Source organism: Rhinoraja longicauda, chromosome 5 (assembly GCF_053455715.1).
Source record: "Rhinoraja longicauda isolate Sanriku21f chromosome 5, sRhiLon1.1, whole genome shotgun sequence".
Lineage (NCBI taxonomy): Eukaryota > Metazoa > Chordata > Chondrichthyes > Rajiformes > Arhynchobatidae > Rhinoraja > Rhinoraja longicauda.
Window position 1 is genome coordinate 85,717,375 of NC_135957.1, and position 16,683 is coordinate 85,734,057.

The 16,683-nt window shown below is 49.7% G+C and overlaps 1 protein-coding gene across 1 annotated transcript in view; it reads right to left on the minus strand.

Annotated features, from left to right (window-relative positions):
- Positions 1 to 9,616: 9,616 nt before the first annotated feature.
- Positions 9,617 to 16,683, minus strand: part of LOC144593801 (D-aspartate oxidase-like) — a 52,020-nt gene continuing 44,953 nt past the window's right edge. The window contains exons 3-5 of the mRNA XM_078399897.1: positions 15,607 to 15,715; positions 13,471 to 13,647; positions 9,617 to 10,213 (exon numbers count right to left, since the gene is read on the minus strand). Of these exons, the coding sequence (XP_078256023.1) occupies positions 9,640 to 10,213; positions 13,471 to 13,647; positions 15,607 to 15,715 (860 nt within the window). The 3' untranslated portion in view covers positions 9,617 to 9,639. The remainder of the gene's footprint in view (positions 10,214 to 13,470; positions 13,648 to 15,606; positions 15,716 to 16,683) is intronic.

The window sequence follows — 16,683 nt, forward strand, 5'->3', positions numbered from 1 at the left end:
CCCACACTCCAAAGACGTGCAGGTTTGTCGTCTAGCTAGCTTCTGTAGAATTGTAAATTGTCCCTAGTGTGTGTGTAGGACGGTGTGAGTGTGCGGGGATCGCTGGTCAGCGCGGAAACTGTGGGCCGAAGGGCCTGTTTCCATGCTGTTTCTCCAAAGTTAGCTAATGTGTAGAAACGTAACTCAGCGGGTCAGGCAGCATCTGTGGAGAACATGGATAGGTGACGTTTCACAGAGTGCTGGAGTAACTCAGCGGGTCAGGCAGCATCTGTGGAGAACATGGATAGGTGACGTTTCACAGAGTGCTGGAGTAACTCAGCGGGTCAGGCAGCATCTGTGGAGAACGTGGATAGGTGACGTTTCACAGAGTGCTGGAGTAACTCAGCGGGTCAGGCAGCATCTGTGGAGGGAAGGAATGGGTGACGGTTCAGGTCAAGACCCGTCTTCAGGTGGTGTTGGTTTGTGAAAAGCTTTGCTCTGCTCAGTGCATATTGTTAAGATGGAGATTGACAGATTCTTAGACTAGTGAGAACGTACAGACAGCGCCCGTGGTCAGGATGGAACCCGGGTCTCTGGCGCTACGAGGCAGCAACTCTACCGCCGCGCCACCGCGCCACCCCATGTGTCAGGGGTTTCGGGGAAGAGGCGGGAGCGTGGGGTCGAGAGGGCAAGATTGGTTGAATGGAGGAGTAGACTCGATGAGCTGAGTGCCCTAAATCTGCTCCTGTAACCTGTGAACTTATAGACAATAGACAATAGGTGCAGGAGGAGGCCATTCAGCCCTTCGAGCCAGCACCGCCATTCAATGCGATCATGGCTGATCACTCTCAATCAGTACCCCGTTCCTGCCTTCTCCCCATACCCCCTCACTCCGCTATCCTTAAGAGCTCTATCCAGCTCTCTCTTGAAAGCATCCAACGAAGTGGCCTCCACTGCCTTCTGAGGCAGAGAATTCCACACCTTCACCACTCTCTGACTGAAAAAGTTCTTCCTCATCTCCGTTCTAAATGGCCTACCCCTTATTCTTAAACTGTGGCCCCTTGTTCTGGACTCCCCCAACATTGGGAACATGTTTCCTGCCTCTAATGTGTCCAATCCCCTAATTATCTTATATGTTTCAATAATATCCTCCCTCATCCTTCTAAATTCCAGTGTATACAAGCCTAATTGCTCCAGCCTTTCAACATACGACAGTCCCGCCATTCCGGGAATTAACCTAGTGAACCTACGCTGCACGCCCTCAATAGCAAGAATATCCTTCCTCAAATTTGGAGACCAAAACTGCACACAGTACTCCAGGTGCGGTCTCACCAGGGCCCGGTACAACTGTAGAAGGACCTCTTTGCTCCTATACTCAACTTACGCATGCTATCCAATCTGATCAGGTAATATTACGCATCAATAGCAATCATGCCTTAACCCAACAGCACAAATTATTCATTGCCCGCTTCTGATGTATAATACATTTTAGCTCTTTTACTGGAAAGCCACAGATAATGGTGTTGTTCGGGAGAGGCTGACACTAAGGGCTTCTCAGCATCAGCATCAATGCTTGATGAGTACTTATATTTAGTTTAGTTTAGGTTAGAGTTGCAGCGTAGAAACAGGCCCTTCTGACTGCCTACCTGTTTGGCCCATCTCTGTACTAAAACTCTCGTTTGTTTGTTAGTTTGTTCCCGAACTACAGCCAAAGAGGTGGGCCTACAATTGTCGTGCTATCGTGTACCGTTTTGGCGTTATCGCGTACCGTTTTAGTATATAGAGGAGGGGTAACATTTTTACACAGAGGGTGGTGGGTGTATGGAACAAGCTGCCTGAGGAGGTAGTTGAAGCAGGATTTAAGAAACAGTTGGACAGGTACATGGATAGGACAGGTTTGGAGGGATATGGACCAAATGCAGGCAGGTGGGACTGGTGTAGCTGGGACATGTTGGCCGGTGTGGACAAGGTGGGCAGAAGGGCCTGTTTCCACACGGTATCACTCTATGACTCTGACTCCAGGGCCATAGGCCACAATATTCTCACGTTTACAAGCAGAACTGATGCGCAGAGTTGACTGAGTGATGTTGACTCATAATACAAACCAATATTGTACATCTGGTAATTGTGGATTATATTTAATGGTTAATCTGTTCCCACTGGGATAATTCACACTAAATTTCACTTGGATCAAATACAAGTTGGAATTAGCTTCAGAGATAATTACACATTTTCTGGGAACCCGAATGGAAACCCGTGTTTAGTTTAGTGTAGAGATACAGCACGGAAACAGGCCCTTCGGCCCACCGAGTCCGCGCCGACCAATGATCCCCGCACACTAACACCATCCTACACACACTGGGGACAGTTTTTACATTCATACCAAGCCAATCAACCTACAAACCTGCACGTCTTTGGAGTGTGGGAGGAAACCGAAGATTTCGGAGAAAACCCATGCAGGTCACGGGGAGAACGTACAAACTCCGCACAGACAGCGCCCGTAGTCAGGATCAAACCTGGGTCTCCGGCGCTGTGAGGCAGCAACTCTACCGCTGCACCACTGGGTAGGGGGAAGCCGGAGCGCCCAGAGAAAACTCACGTGGTCCAACGGAGGTCGTGCAAACACCACTCAAACAGGTACAATAGATAAAGGAAAAATAACAGAACGCAGAATACAGTTCTCAGCGTTGTAGCGCATCAGTTCCACAGACAAAGTCCAATGTCCGCAATGGGGTAGAGGTGAACCGGACAGTACCCGAGCTTATGGAAGGGCCGTTCAGAAGCCTGATAACAGAGGGGAAATTGTGAGCAATTGTGGGCCCCGTATCTGAGGAAGGATGTGCTGGCTCTGGAGAGGGTCCAGAGGAGGTTTACCAGGAATAGGTTAACATATGATAAGCGTTTGTCGGCACTGGGCCTGTACTCGCTGGAGTTTAGAAGGATGAGGGGGGGACCTCATTGAAACGTACAGAATAGTGAGCGGCCTGGATAGAGTGGACGTGGAGAGGATGTTTCCACTAGTGGGAGAGTCTAGGTCCAGAGGGCACAGCCTCAGAATTAAAGGACGTTCTTTTAGGAAGGAGATGAGGAGGAATTTCTTTATTCAGAGGATGGTGAACCTGTGGAATTCTTTGCCACAGAAGGCTGTGAAGGCCAAATGCACCGTTATTACCTCTTTAATAATTGACTCCAGCATCTTCCCCACCATCGAAGTCAGGCTAACTGGTCTGTAATTCCCTGTTTTCTCTCTCACTCCTTTCTTGAAAAGTGGGATAACATTAGCTATCCTCCAATCCACTGATCCTGAATCTATTGAACATTGGAAAATGATCACCAATGTGTCCACGATTTCTAGAGCCACCTCCCTGAGGACCCTGGGATGCAGACCATCAGGCCCTGGGGATTTATCATCCTTCAGTCCCATTAGTCTACCCAATACTATTTCTCGCCTAATGAAAATTTCTTTCAGTTCCTCTACCCCCCTGGATCCTCTGTCCTCTAGAACATCTGGGAGATTGTTTGTGTCTTCCTTAGTGAAGACAGATCCAAAGTACCTGTTCAACTCTTCCGCCATTTCCTTGTTACCCATAATAATTTCACCCGTGTCTGCCTTCAAGGGACCCACATTTGCCTTTACTAATCTTTTTCTTTTAACATATCTAAAGAAGCTTTTACTGTCCTTCTTTATATTCTTGGCCAGCTTCGCTTCGTACCTCATCTTTTCAGCCCGTATTGCCCATTTTGTTACCTTCTGTTGTCCTTTGAAAGTTGCCCAATCCTCTGGCTACTCTTTGCCGTGTTATACATCTTTTCTTTTAGTTTTATTCCATCCCTAACTTCCCTTGTCAGCCACGGTTGCCTCCTACTCCCCTTAGAACCTTTCTTCCTCTTTGGAATGAAATGATCCTGCAGCTTCTGGATTATGCCCAGAAATACCAGCCATTGCTGTTCCACCGTCATTCCTGCTAGGATCCTTTTCCATTTGACCCTTGGCCAGCTCCTCTCTCATGCCTTCATAGTCCCCTTTGTTCAACTGCAACACCGACACTTCCGATTTAACCTTCTCCCTCTCAAATTGCAGATTAGAACTTATCATATTATGGTCACTACCTCCTTTACCTTGAGTTCCTTTATAAAATCTGGTTCATTGGACAACACCAAATCCAGAATTGCCTTCTCCCTGGTAGGCTTCAGTACAAGCTGCTCTAAGAATCCATCTCGGAGGCACTCTACAAACTCTCTTTCTTGGGGTCCAGAACCAACCTGATTTTCCCAGTCTACCTGCATATTGAAATCCCCCATCACTACAGTGCCATTACCTTTGTTACATGCCAGTATTAACTCCTGCTGCAACTTACGCCCTATATCCAGGCTACTGTTTGGGGGGGGGCTGTAGATAACTCCCATTAGTGTCTTCCTAACTTTGCAATTCCTCAACTCTATCCACAGTGAGTCTACATCGTCAGTCCCAATGTCACCCCTCGCAAGGGACTGAATCTCGGCCCTCACCAGCAGAGCTACCCCACCTCCTCTGCCCACCTGCCTGTCCTTTCTATAGGACGTATAACCCTGAATATTCAGCTCCCAGTCTCGATCCTCCTGCAGCCACGTCTCTGTAATCCCCACAATGTCATACTGATTGAGAATGATCAGCCATGATCATATTGAATGGCGGTGCTGGCTCGAAGGGCCGAATGGCCTCCTCCTGCACCGGTTGTCTATTGTCTATACCTACCAATCTCTAACTGAGCCTCAAGCTCATCCACTTTACATCTTATACATCGCTGGGCGGCACGGACTTGGTAGGCCGAAAAGGCCTGTTTCCGGCTGTATATATATGATATATAGTACTTTTAATCCTTTGGTCATCTCAGCTTCCACATCGATTCCTATTACACTTGGCCATTTTCTCCTGTTGCTTCGTGAGCTTTCTGCCCCGTTAATTCTGCGGTCTTTGTTAACTTTTCCTGTACTCTCTTTCCCTTTAACTCCATCCTTATCTATCCTATGTGAACCCCCCCCCACCCCCCACTCCACATTCCATGCATTTGCAGCAAGCCATTGGTGTCAGTCGCTCCCCTAACTACACAATTATCTGTGGCTTCACAGTAAAAGAGCTACGTTGTATTATACATCAGAAGCAGGCAATGAATAATTTGTAGGAACTGCAGATGCTGGGAACTGCAGAAGCTGGAGTAACTCAGCGGGACAGGCAGCATCTGTGGAGAGAAGGAATAGGTGGCGTTTTGGGTCGGAACCTGGAATGGGTCTGAAGGAGGGTCTCGACCCGAAACGTCACCTATTCCTTTTTCTCCAGAGATGTTGCCTGTCCCGCTGAGTTACTCCAGCTGTTTGTGTATATCAATAAATAATTTGTGCCTTTGGAGAGAACAGACTTTGCTCATTTTCATCCTCCAGCTGCCTAAACTCCAGGGAAATAAGGCAATAATATGCTGTTTGTTTACACACCAGAGATAGACACAAAATGTTAGAGTAACTAGGCGGGACAGGCAGCATCTCGAGAGAGAAGGAAAAAAAGCTTGCTGCATATGTGTCTGCTGTAAACTAATTTTTCTGGTCAAGAGAGTTTAGGTTGAGGTTTATTACGGTCACGTGTGATGAGGTACAGTGAAAAGCTTTTTTTCCTTCTCTCCAGAGATGTTGCCTGTCCCGCTGAGTTACTCCAGCATTTTTGTGTCTATTTTTGGTGTAAACCATCATTTGCAGTTCCTTCTTTTAGTTCAGTTTAGTTTAGTTCAGAGATACAGCACGGAAACAGGCCCTTCGGCCCACCGGGTCCACACCGACCAGCGATCCCCGCACACTAACACTATCCTACACACACTAGGGACAATTTACCAATGCACCAAGTCAATTAACCAACAAACCTGCATGTCTTTGGAGTGTGGGAGGAAACCGACGATCTCGGGGAAAACCCCACGCAGGTCACGGGGAGAACGTACAAACTCCGTACAGACAGCGCCCTCCCTCCCTCCCTCCCTCCCTCCCTCCCTCCCTCCCTCCCTCCCTCCCTCCCTCCCTCCCTAGGAGATGGATTTAAACTTTAAAACGTGAATAGCATTAAAAATATAACGCCGATTTCAATGAAACTTCTCCCATGAGCACCAAAGGGACGACGGTGAGTAAGGTGGGCCTGACATTGTCGTGGTATCGTGTGCCGTTCTGGGTGTAGTTCTGGAACGAACAGACAAACCAACAAGGGTTTTAGTTACAAAATGCTGGAGTAACTCAGCAGGTCAGGCAGCATCTCGGGAGAGAAGGAATGGGTGACGTTTCGGGTCGAGACCCTTATAGATATGAACTAATGTTTCAATTATCACGTTGCCAGAGGGCATTTTATTTAAAGTGTTCATGACATACTTTCATTACATTTTCAACTCTGACTGGAAAAAATTATATATTGCAGAATTGCAGAAGTGCCTCTTCTGATCACACGGTCGGTGACGGTAATTTTGTAAAGTACCAGTGTGTAGATTGTTTCCATCAGCTGATTTGTACATTCACACCCTAGCATTCCAAATTAGCCAAGTAGCACCTAATTACACTGGCACCATCAGAACGATTTGTCAAACAAAATCTGAGGAAAGACATTCCCTAAACTGAGGAAAGACATTCTTGCCATAGAGGGAGTACAGAGAAGGTTCACCAGATTGATTCCTGGGATGGCAGGACTTTCATATGAAGAAAGACTGGCTAGACTCGGCTTGTACTCGCTGGAATTTTGAAGATTGAGGGGGGATCTTATAGAAACGTACAGAATTCTTAAGGGGTTGGACAGGCTAGATGCGGGAAGATTGTTCCCGATGTTGGGGAAGTCCAGAACAAGGGGTCACAGTTTAAGGATAAGGGGGAAGTCTTTTAGGACCGAGATGAGAAAGTTTTTTTTCACACAGAGAGTGGTGAATCTGTGGAATTCTCTGCCACAGAAGGTAGTTGAGGCCAGTTCATTGGCTATATTTAAGAGGGAGTTAGATGTGGCCCTTGTGGCTAAAGGGATCAGGGGGTATGGAGAGAAGGCAGGTACGGGATACTGAGTTGGATGATCAGCCATGATCATATTGAATGGCGGTGCAGGCTCGAAGGGCCGAATGGCCTACTCCTGCATCTATTTTCTATGTTTCTATGTAAAATTAGGGTTATAAAACTAGAAACGGAAACAGAAAAAGTTCCCGAACACTCACCAAGGCAGGCAGCATCTGCGGAAAGTGTCCATGTGGCCTGTTCTACAGGGAGAGGTTGGGCAGGCTTAGACTTTATTCCTTGAAGCGCAGGAGGACGAGGGGCGATCTTATAGAAGCGCGGAAGGTCATGAGAGGAAATTATAAGGTAAGTGTGTAGTCTTTTACCCAGAGGAGGGGAATCAAGAACCAGAGGGCATCGGTTTAAGGTGGGAGGGGAAAAGATTTAATAGGAACCTGAGGGGCAACCTTTTTTACACACAGGGTGTATGGAACGAGCTACCAGAGGATATAGATGTGGCAGATACTATAACAACATTTAAAATACCCTTGGACAGGTACAAGGTGTTGAGAGTTAGGGTTAGGATATGGGCCAAACGTGGGCAAAGTGGACTAGCTTAGATGGCTAACATAGATAGAAACAGAGAAAATAGGTGCAGGAGGAGGCCATTCGGCCCTTCAAGCCAGCACCGCCATTCATTGTGATCATGGCTGATCGTCCACAATCAGTAACCCGTGCCTGCCTTCTCCCCATATCCCTTGATTCCACTAGCCCCTAGAGCTCTATCTAACTCTCTCTTAAATCCATCCAGTGATTTGGCCTCCACTGCCCACTGTGGCAGAGAATTCCACAAATTCACAACTCTCTGGGTGAAAATGTTTATTCTCACCTCAGTTTTAAATGGCCTCCCCTTTATTCTAAGACTGTGTGGCCCCTGGTTTTGGACTCCCCCAACATTGGGAACATTTTCAGTCAGAGAGTTGTGAATCTGTGGAATTCTCTGCCTCAGAAGGCAGTGGAGGCCAATTCTCTGAATGCATTCAAGAGAGAGCTAGATAGAGCTCTTAAGGATAGCGGAGTCAGGGGGTATGGGGAGAAGGCAGGCACGGGTTACTGATTGTGGATGATCGGCCATGATCACAATGAATGGTGGTGCTGGCTCGAAGGGCCGAATGGCCTCCTCCTGCACCTATTGTCTTTTTTCTATATGTTTCTATGTGTAAATATGCAAAAATAAAATCCACTGTGCAGTTGTACATGTAAGACATAAAGCACCATTGATTCTGTGTGTAGGTATCACAAGCTGCTGGAGTAACTCAGCGGGTCAGGCAGCATCTCGGGAGAGAAGGAATGGGTGACGTTTCGGGTCGAGACCCTTCTTCAGACTGATGTCAGGAGAGGGGCGGAGCAATGATAGGATGTAGTCGGAGACAGGAAGACTGGTGGGAGAACTGGGAAGGAGAGGGGAAAGAGAGGGACAGAGGAACTATCTGAAGTTAGAGAAGTCAATGTTCATACCGCTGGGGTGTAAACTACCCAAGCGAAATATGAGGTGCTGTTCCTCCAATTTGCGCTGGGCCTCACTCTGACAATGGAGGAGGCCCAGGACAGGTCAGACTGAGAGTGGGAGGGGGAGTTGATTCTGTGTGTGATTCTGTAATAAACCTGCACCTAGTGCCGCAGTGTGGGGCAGGATGTAGCGTGTGGGCAGTGGGACAGAGTGCTGTGGAGGGGCGGGGAGGGGTGGGGATGTGTGGTGTGGGGAGGTGTGGGGTGGTGTGTCACAGCTTGGACGTGCTGTGGGGGTGTCTGTGGGTGTGTGGTTGTGTGGGTATGTGGGTGTGTGGGTATGTGGGTGTGTGGGTGTATGTGGGTGTATGTGGGTGTGTGGGCGTGGGTGTGTTGTGGTGTGTGGGTGTGTGGGTGTGTGGGGGTGTGGGGGGGTGTGTGTGTGGGTGTGTGTGGGTGTGGGGGTGTGTGGGTGTGTGTGTGTGGGTGTGGGGGGGGGTGTGTGTGGGTGTGGGGGGGGTGTGTGTGTGTGTGTGTGGGTGTGTGTGGGTATGTGGGTGTGTGGGGGTGTGTGGGTATGGGGGTGTGTGTGGGTGTGTGTGGGTGTGGGGGTGGGTGTGTGTGTGGGTGTGGGGGGGGTGTGTGTGTGGGTGTGGGGGGGTTGTGTGGGTGTGTGGGGGTGGGTGTGTTGTGGTGTGTGGGTGTGTGGGTGTGTTGTGGTGTGTGGGGGTGTGTGTGGGTGTGGGGGTGGGTGTGTTGTGTTGTGGTGTGTGGGCGTGTTGTGGTGTGTGGGGGTGTGTGGGTGAGTTGTGGTGTGTGGGGGTGTTGTGGTGTGTGGGGGAGTGTGTGGGTGTGTGGGTGTGTGGGGGTGTTGTGGTGTGTGGGGGAGTGTGTGGGTGTGTGGGTGTGGGTGTGTGGGGGTGGGTGTGTTGTGGTGTGTGGGCGTGTTGTGGTGTATGGGGGAGTGTGTGGGTGTGTGTGGGTGTGGGTGTGGGGGTGTGTGGGTGTGTGGGTGTGTGGGGGTGTGTGTGGGGGAGTGTGTGGGTGTGTGGGGGTGGGTGTGTTGTGGTGTGTGGGTGTGTTGTGGTGTGTGGGGGAGTGTGTGGGTGTGTGTGTTGTGGTGTGTGGGGGAGTGTGTGGGTGTGTGTGTTGTGGTGTGTGGGGGGTGCATCACAGCTTGGACGAGGTGTGGGTGTCTTGGCGTCTGATCTGTCCGGCGACCTCCTCCACCAGGCGGGCTGCCTCGTTGGCGGTGCCCCAGTGGAAGGTGACCCCTGCCCCTCCGTGGCCGTAGTTGTGGACCACCGGCAGGGCGCCCTGGCCCCGTTCCAGCCTCTCGGCAGCCAGCCTGAGCACGGGCCTAGTAGGCCTCAGCCCCACGGCGCTAGGCCCGGCACGGCAGCGGGCCAGGCTGGGCTCCAGCGCGCTGCACCTGGCCAGGATGGCGCGCTGGTCGGCCGCGTCCATGCCCAGCCGCCAGTCGCCCGCCTGCCGCGTGCCGCCCAGAGTCACGCCCGTGGCCCCGGGGTAGATGTAGGTGGCGCCGTCGCCTTGGCGGACGAAGTGCTTGAGCCAGGGGGCATGCACCTTGTGCACCTGCCCCCTAACGGGGTACAGCAGCGGGTCCCCCGCCAACGCCCCCGCTCCCATGCCCGCGCAGTTCACCACCACGTCGTACTGCCCCCGCAGCTCCCACAGGTCAGTCACCTTCCCCGTCCTCGTGCGGCCTCCCGCCTCCTGCAACCTGCAGACCAAGATCACAATCAGCAACGCTACCTCCACCAAACACAGGAGCTCCTCCACATACCAAGGGGCACGTCACAATAAACCCACCCGGAATCAAATACATCGTCAGTCCAAAATGCATTGAACACCCCTAACCTGCATCAGTGTGAGGTTATCCACTTTGGTGGTGAGAATAGGAAGGCAGAGTATTATCTGAATGGTGTCAAGTTAGGAACAGGGGACGTACAACGAGATCTGGGTGTCCTAGTGCATGCAGGTACAGCAGGCAGTGAAGAAAGCCAATGGAATGTTGGCCTTCATAACAAGAGGAGTTGAGTATAGGAGCAAAGAGGTCCTTCTGCAGTTGTACAGGGCCCTAGTGAGACCGCACCTGGAGTACTGAGTGCAGTTTTGGTCTCCAAATTTGAGGAAGGATATTCTTGCTATTGAGGGCGTGCAGCGTAGGTTCACTAGGTTAATTCCCGGAATGGCGGGACTGTCGTATGTTGAAAGACTGGAGCAACTAGGCTTGTATACACTGGAATTTAGAAGGATGAGAGGAGATCTCATCGAAACATAAAAGGTTATTAAGGGGTTGGACACGTTAGAGAAGGAATGGGTGACGTGAAGAAGGGTTTTCTTGGCCCAAAACGTCACCCATCCCTTCTCTCCAGAGATGCCGACTGACCCGCTGAGTTACTATTTGCCTGGCAGCTCACACTGTTGACAATGAGCACAGTGAGTGGGTTCTGCCACTGGTGAGGCTCGAGTGTGACACCTGGTGGCAGCACCTGGTCCTGCGACTCCACCACGTCCTCTCCTGGGTTAACGCTAAAGGTTCTGAAGAAGGGTCTCGACTCGAAACGCCACCCATTCCTTTTCTCCACAGATGCTGCCTGACCCGCTGAGTTACTCCAGCACTCTGTGAAACGTCACCTATCCATGTTCTCCACAGATGCTGCCTGACCCGCTGAGTTACTCCAGCACTCTGTGAAACGTCACCTATCCATGTTCTCCACAGATGCTGCCTGACCCACTGAGTTACTCCAGCATTTCGGTGCAAACCAGCATCGGCAGTTCTTTCCTGCACATTAACACTGAGCCATCTGGTCAGTAACTACAAACTGCTCTTCATTTAACCAAGCCTGGCACTGAATGCATCACGCTGTCTAATCTCACGCTGGGGGCAATGTAGTTCAGTGCTCAGTGATGCAGCGGTAGTGTTGCTGCCTTGTGTGTCGGGTAGACAATAGACAATAGACAATAGGTGCAGGAGGAGGCCATTCGGCCCTTCGAGCCAGCACCGCCATTCAATGTGATCATGGCTGATCTTTCTCAATCAGTACCCTGTTCCTGCCTTCTCCCCATACCCCCTGACTCCGCTATCCTTAAGAGCTCTATCCAGCTCTCACTTGAATGCATTCAGAGAATTGGCCTCCACTGCCTTCTGAGGCAGAGAATTCCACAGATTCACAACTCTCTGACTGAAAAAGTTAGCCTAACATCGGTAGTGGGGAAAATGCTAGAGCCAGTTATTAAAGATGTGATAGCATCACATTTGGAAAGTGGATTTGTGAAAGGCAAATCATGTCTGACGAATCTTATAGAATTTTTCGAGGATGTAACTAGTAGAGTGGATAAGGGAGAACCAGTCGATGTGTTATATCTGGACTTTCAGAAGGCCTTCGACAAGGTCCCACATAGGAGATTGGGGTACAAACTTAAAGCACACGGTATTGGGGGTTCAGTGTTGAGGTGGATAGAGAATTGGTTGGCGGACAGGAAGCAAAGAGTAGGAATAAATGGCAGGCAGTGACTAGTGGGGTACCGCAAGGCTCAGTGCTGGGACCCCAGTTATTTACAGTGTATAGTAATGATTTGGACAAGGGAATTGAATGCAACATCTCTAAGTTTGCGGATGACATGAAGCTGGGTGGCAGTGTTAGCTGTGAGGAGGATGCTAGGAGGCTGCAGAGTGACTTGGATAGATTAGGCGAGTGGGCAAATGCATGGCAGATGCAATATAATGTGGATAAATGTGAGGTTATCCACTTTGGCGGCAAGAACAGGAAAGCAGAGTATTACCTGAATGGCGAACGATTAGGAGAAGGGGAGATGCAACGAGACCTGGGTGTCATGGTGCACCAGTCATTGAAAGCAAGCGTGCAGGTGCAGCAGGCAGTGAAGAAAGCGAATGGTATGTTGGCATTCATAGCGAGGGTATTTGAGTTTAGGAGCAGGGAGGTTCTGCTGCAGTCGTACAGGGCCTTGGTGAGACCGCACCTGGAGTATTGTGTACAGTTTTGGTCTCCTAATCTGAGGAAAGACATTCTAGCCTTAGAGGGAGTACAGAGAAGGTTCACCAGATTGATCCCTGGGATGGCAGGACTTACATATGAAGAAAGACTGGATAGACTAGGCTTGTACTCGCTGGAATTTAAAAGATTGAGGGGGGATCTTTTGAAACATATAAAATTCTTAAGGGGTTGGAGAGGCTAGATGCGGGAAGATTGTTCCCGATGTTGGGGAAGTCCAGAACCAGGGGTCACAGTTTAAGGATAAGGGGGAAGTCTTTTAGGACCGAGATGAGAAAACATTTCTTTACACAGGGAGTGGTGAGTCTGTATTTCATTGGCTATATTTAAGAGGGAGTTAGATGTGGCCCTTGTAGCTAAAGGGATCAGGGGGTATGGAGAGAAGGCAGGTACAGGTTACTGAGCTGGATGATCAGACATGATCATATTGGCGGGACTGTCATTTGAGGAAAGATTGGAAAGACTGGGCATGTATTCAATGGAGTTTAGAAGGATGAGAGGGGATCTTATGGAGACGTATAAAATTATAAAAGGACTGGACAAGCTAGATGCAGGAGAGATGTTCCCAATGTCGGGGGAGTCCAGAACAAGGGGCCACAGTTTAAGAATAAGGGGTAGGTCATTTAGAACTGAGATGAGGAAAAACGTTTTCAGTCAGAGAGTTGTGAATCTGTGGAATTCTCTGCCTCAGAAGGCAGTGGAGGCCAATTCTCTGAATGCATTCAAGAGAGAGCTAGATAGAGCTCTTAAGGATAGCGGAGTCAGGGTGTATGGGGAGAAGGCAGGAACGGGGTACTGATTGAGAATGATCAGCCATGATCACATTGAATGGCGGTGCTGGCTCGAAGGGCCGAATGGCCTCCTCCTGCACCTATTTTCTATGTTTCTATGATTACAATCGAGCCCTTTACAGTGTGTATAGACTGACGTTGGGTTCCGTGGTCAGAGAGTCGAGACTTACCTTTTCTCCAGCCAAGGCAGGTAGAGGGGACATTCACACAGCAAGGTGGTGTACATCCAACCGAAGGTGGTCTCTGGAAACAGCTTCAGCTCAGAATCATTCATTACACGAAAGGCCAGCACAATGTCCGACCAAAACGGGATCCTTTCCTCAGGCGGCTCCTTAAAGATCTCCCATCTTTGAACGGAAAGGAAATACGACCATTAATGTCACAACTATTTACATATACATTGGAGATAGACACAAAATGCTGGAGTAACTCAGCGGGACGGCCAGTCTGAGGGGGTCACCAAAGAGGTAGATAGTAGTTCAGCACTGCTCTCTGGTTGTGGTAGGACGGTTCAGTTGCCTGATAGCAGCTGGGAAGAAACTGCCCCTGAATCTGGAGGTGTGCGTTTTCACACTTCTGTACCTCTTGCCCGATGGGAGAGGGGAGAAGAGGGAGTGGCCGGGGTGAGACTGGTCCTTGATTATGCTGCTGGCCTTGCCGAGGCAGCGTGAGGTGTAGATGGAGTCAATGGAAGGGAGGTTGGTTTGTGTGATGGTCTGGGCTGCGTCCACAACTCTCTGCAATTTCTTGCGGTCTTGGATGTAGATGTTCCCAAACCAAGCTGTGATGCTTCCTGATAACTACCAGCCCCAACTACCTCCTCTGGCACCTCGTTCCCTAAACCCACCACTCACTGTGTGAAGAATTATTTTCTTCTGAAGTCTTTAAAGAATTACATTCAAACATTCCAGCTATCCTGCTCTCTTTAGTTTAGTTTAGTTTAGATTAGAGATACAGCACGGAAACAGGCCCTTTCAGCCCACCGGGTCCGTGCCGCCCAGCGATCCCCGCATGTTAACTCTATCCTCCAGGGCCCTAGTGAGACCGCACCTGGAGTACTGTGTGCAGTTGTATAGGGCCCTAGTGAGACCGCACCTGGAGTACTGTGTGCAGTTGTACAGGGCCCTAGTGAGACCGCACCTGGAGTACTGTGTGCAGTTGTATAGGGCCCTAGTGAGACCGCACCTGGAGTACTTTGTGCAGTTGTATAGGGCCCTAGTGAGACCGCACCTGGAGTACTGTGTGCAGTTGTACAGGGCCCTAGTGAGACCGCACCTGGAGTACTGTGTGCAGTTTTGGTCTCCAAATTCGAGGAAGGATATTCTTGCTATTGAGGGCGTGCAGCGTAGGTTTACTAGGTTAATTCCCGGAATGGCGGGACTGTCATATGTTGAAAGACTGGAGCGACTAGGCTTGTATACACTGGAATTTAGAAGGATGAGAGGAGATCTTATCGCAACGTATAAGATTATTAAGGGGTTGGACACGTTAGAGGCAGGAAACATGTTCCCAATGTTGGGGGAGTCCAGAACCAGGGGCCACAGTTTAAGAATAAGGGGTAGGCCATTTAGAACGGAGATATGGAAAAACTTTTTCAGTCAGAGAGTTGTAAATCTGTGGAATTCTCTGCCTCAGAAGGCAGTGGAGGCCAATTCCCTGAATGCATTCAAGAGAGAGCTGGATAGAGCTCTTAAGGATAGCGGAGTCACGGGGTATGGGGAGAAGGCAGGAACGGGGTACTGATTGAAAATGATCAGCCATGATCAATAAACAATAGACAATAGGTGCAGTAGTAGGCCATTCGGCCCTTCGAGCCAGCACCGCCATTCAATGTGATCATGGCTGATCATTCTCAATCAGTACCCCGTTCCTGCCTTCTCCCCATACCCCCTGACTCCGCTATCCTTAAGAGCTCTAGATCACAGTGAATGGCGGTGCTGGCTCGAAGGGCCGAATTGCCTACTCCTGCACCTATTGTCTATTGTCTACACACACTAGCTCACTAGGGACAATGTTTACATTTACCAAACCGATCGACCTACAAACCTGCACGTCTTTGGAGTGTGGGATGAAACCGAAGATCTCGGAGAAAACCAAACCCACGCGGGTCACGGGGGGAACGTACAAACTCCGTACAGACAGCGCCCGCGGTCGGGATGGAACCCTTGTCTCCGGCGCTGCATTCGCTGTGAGGCGGCAACTCTACCGCTGCGCCACCGTGCCGCTGTTGGGAAGGGTCCTGCTGAATGGTTTGTACGGCGCATGTGTGCTCTGTCCAGCCTGAATGGGAATCGTGGCCTGCTTACCCAGACATGATCTGCACCCCAGCGTCAGGGGCCTCAGCAGACCGGGCAATGGAGTAGAGGTGAGCAAACGTGGCCGCAAACCATCGCCTCTGACTTTCCACCGGCGTCTCTAATTCCAACGAGATAACCAATCATTCACAGCTACAGTTCAGTTTATTGTCACCTGTACCGAGGTACAGCGAAAAGCTTTTTTTTTTGGAATTAAAAAAAATATATATCAAAAAATACTTTATTCAAGTAATAAATATTTACAAAACACCTTCTTTTTAACAACCCCATCCGACATTTCCGGAGGTTACACGTTCAACACACTTTCATATGAAGAAAGACTGGATAGACTAGGCTTGTACTCAAGAACAGGAAAGCAGAGTATTACCTGAATGGTGGCCAATTAGGAAAAGGGGAGGTGCAACGTGACCTGGGTGTCATGGTGCACCAGTCATTGAAAGCAAGCGTGCAGGTGCAGCAGGCAGTGAAGAAAGCGAATGGTATGTTGGCATTCATAGCAAGAGGATTTGAGTATAGGAGCAGGGAGGTTCTGCTGCAGTTGTACAGGGCCCTAGTGAGACCGCACCTGGAGTATTGTGTGCAGTTTTGGTCTCCTAACCTGAGGAAAGACATTCTAGCCTTAGAGGGAGTACAGAGAAGGTTCACCAGATTGATCCCTGGGATGGCAGGACTTTCATATGAAGAAAGACTGGATAGACTCGGCTTGTACTCGCTGGAATTTAGAAGAGTGAGGGGGGATCTTATAGAAACATATAAAATTCTTAAGGGGTTGGACAGGCTAGATGCGGGAAGATTGTTCCCGATGTTGGGGAAGTCCAGAACAAGGGGTCACAGCTTAAGGATAAGGGGGAAGTCTTTTAGGACCGAGATGAGAAAACATTTCTTCACACAGAGAGTGGTGAGTCTGTGGAATTCTCTGCCACAGAAGGTAGTTGAGGCCAGTTCATTGGCTATATTTAAGAGGGAGTTAGATGTGGCCCTTGTGGCTAAAGGGATCAGGGGGTATGGAGAGAAGGCAGGTACAGGTTACTGAGCTGGATGATCAGCCATGATCATATTGAATGGCGG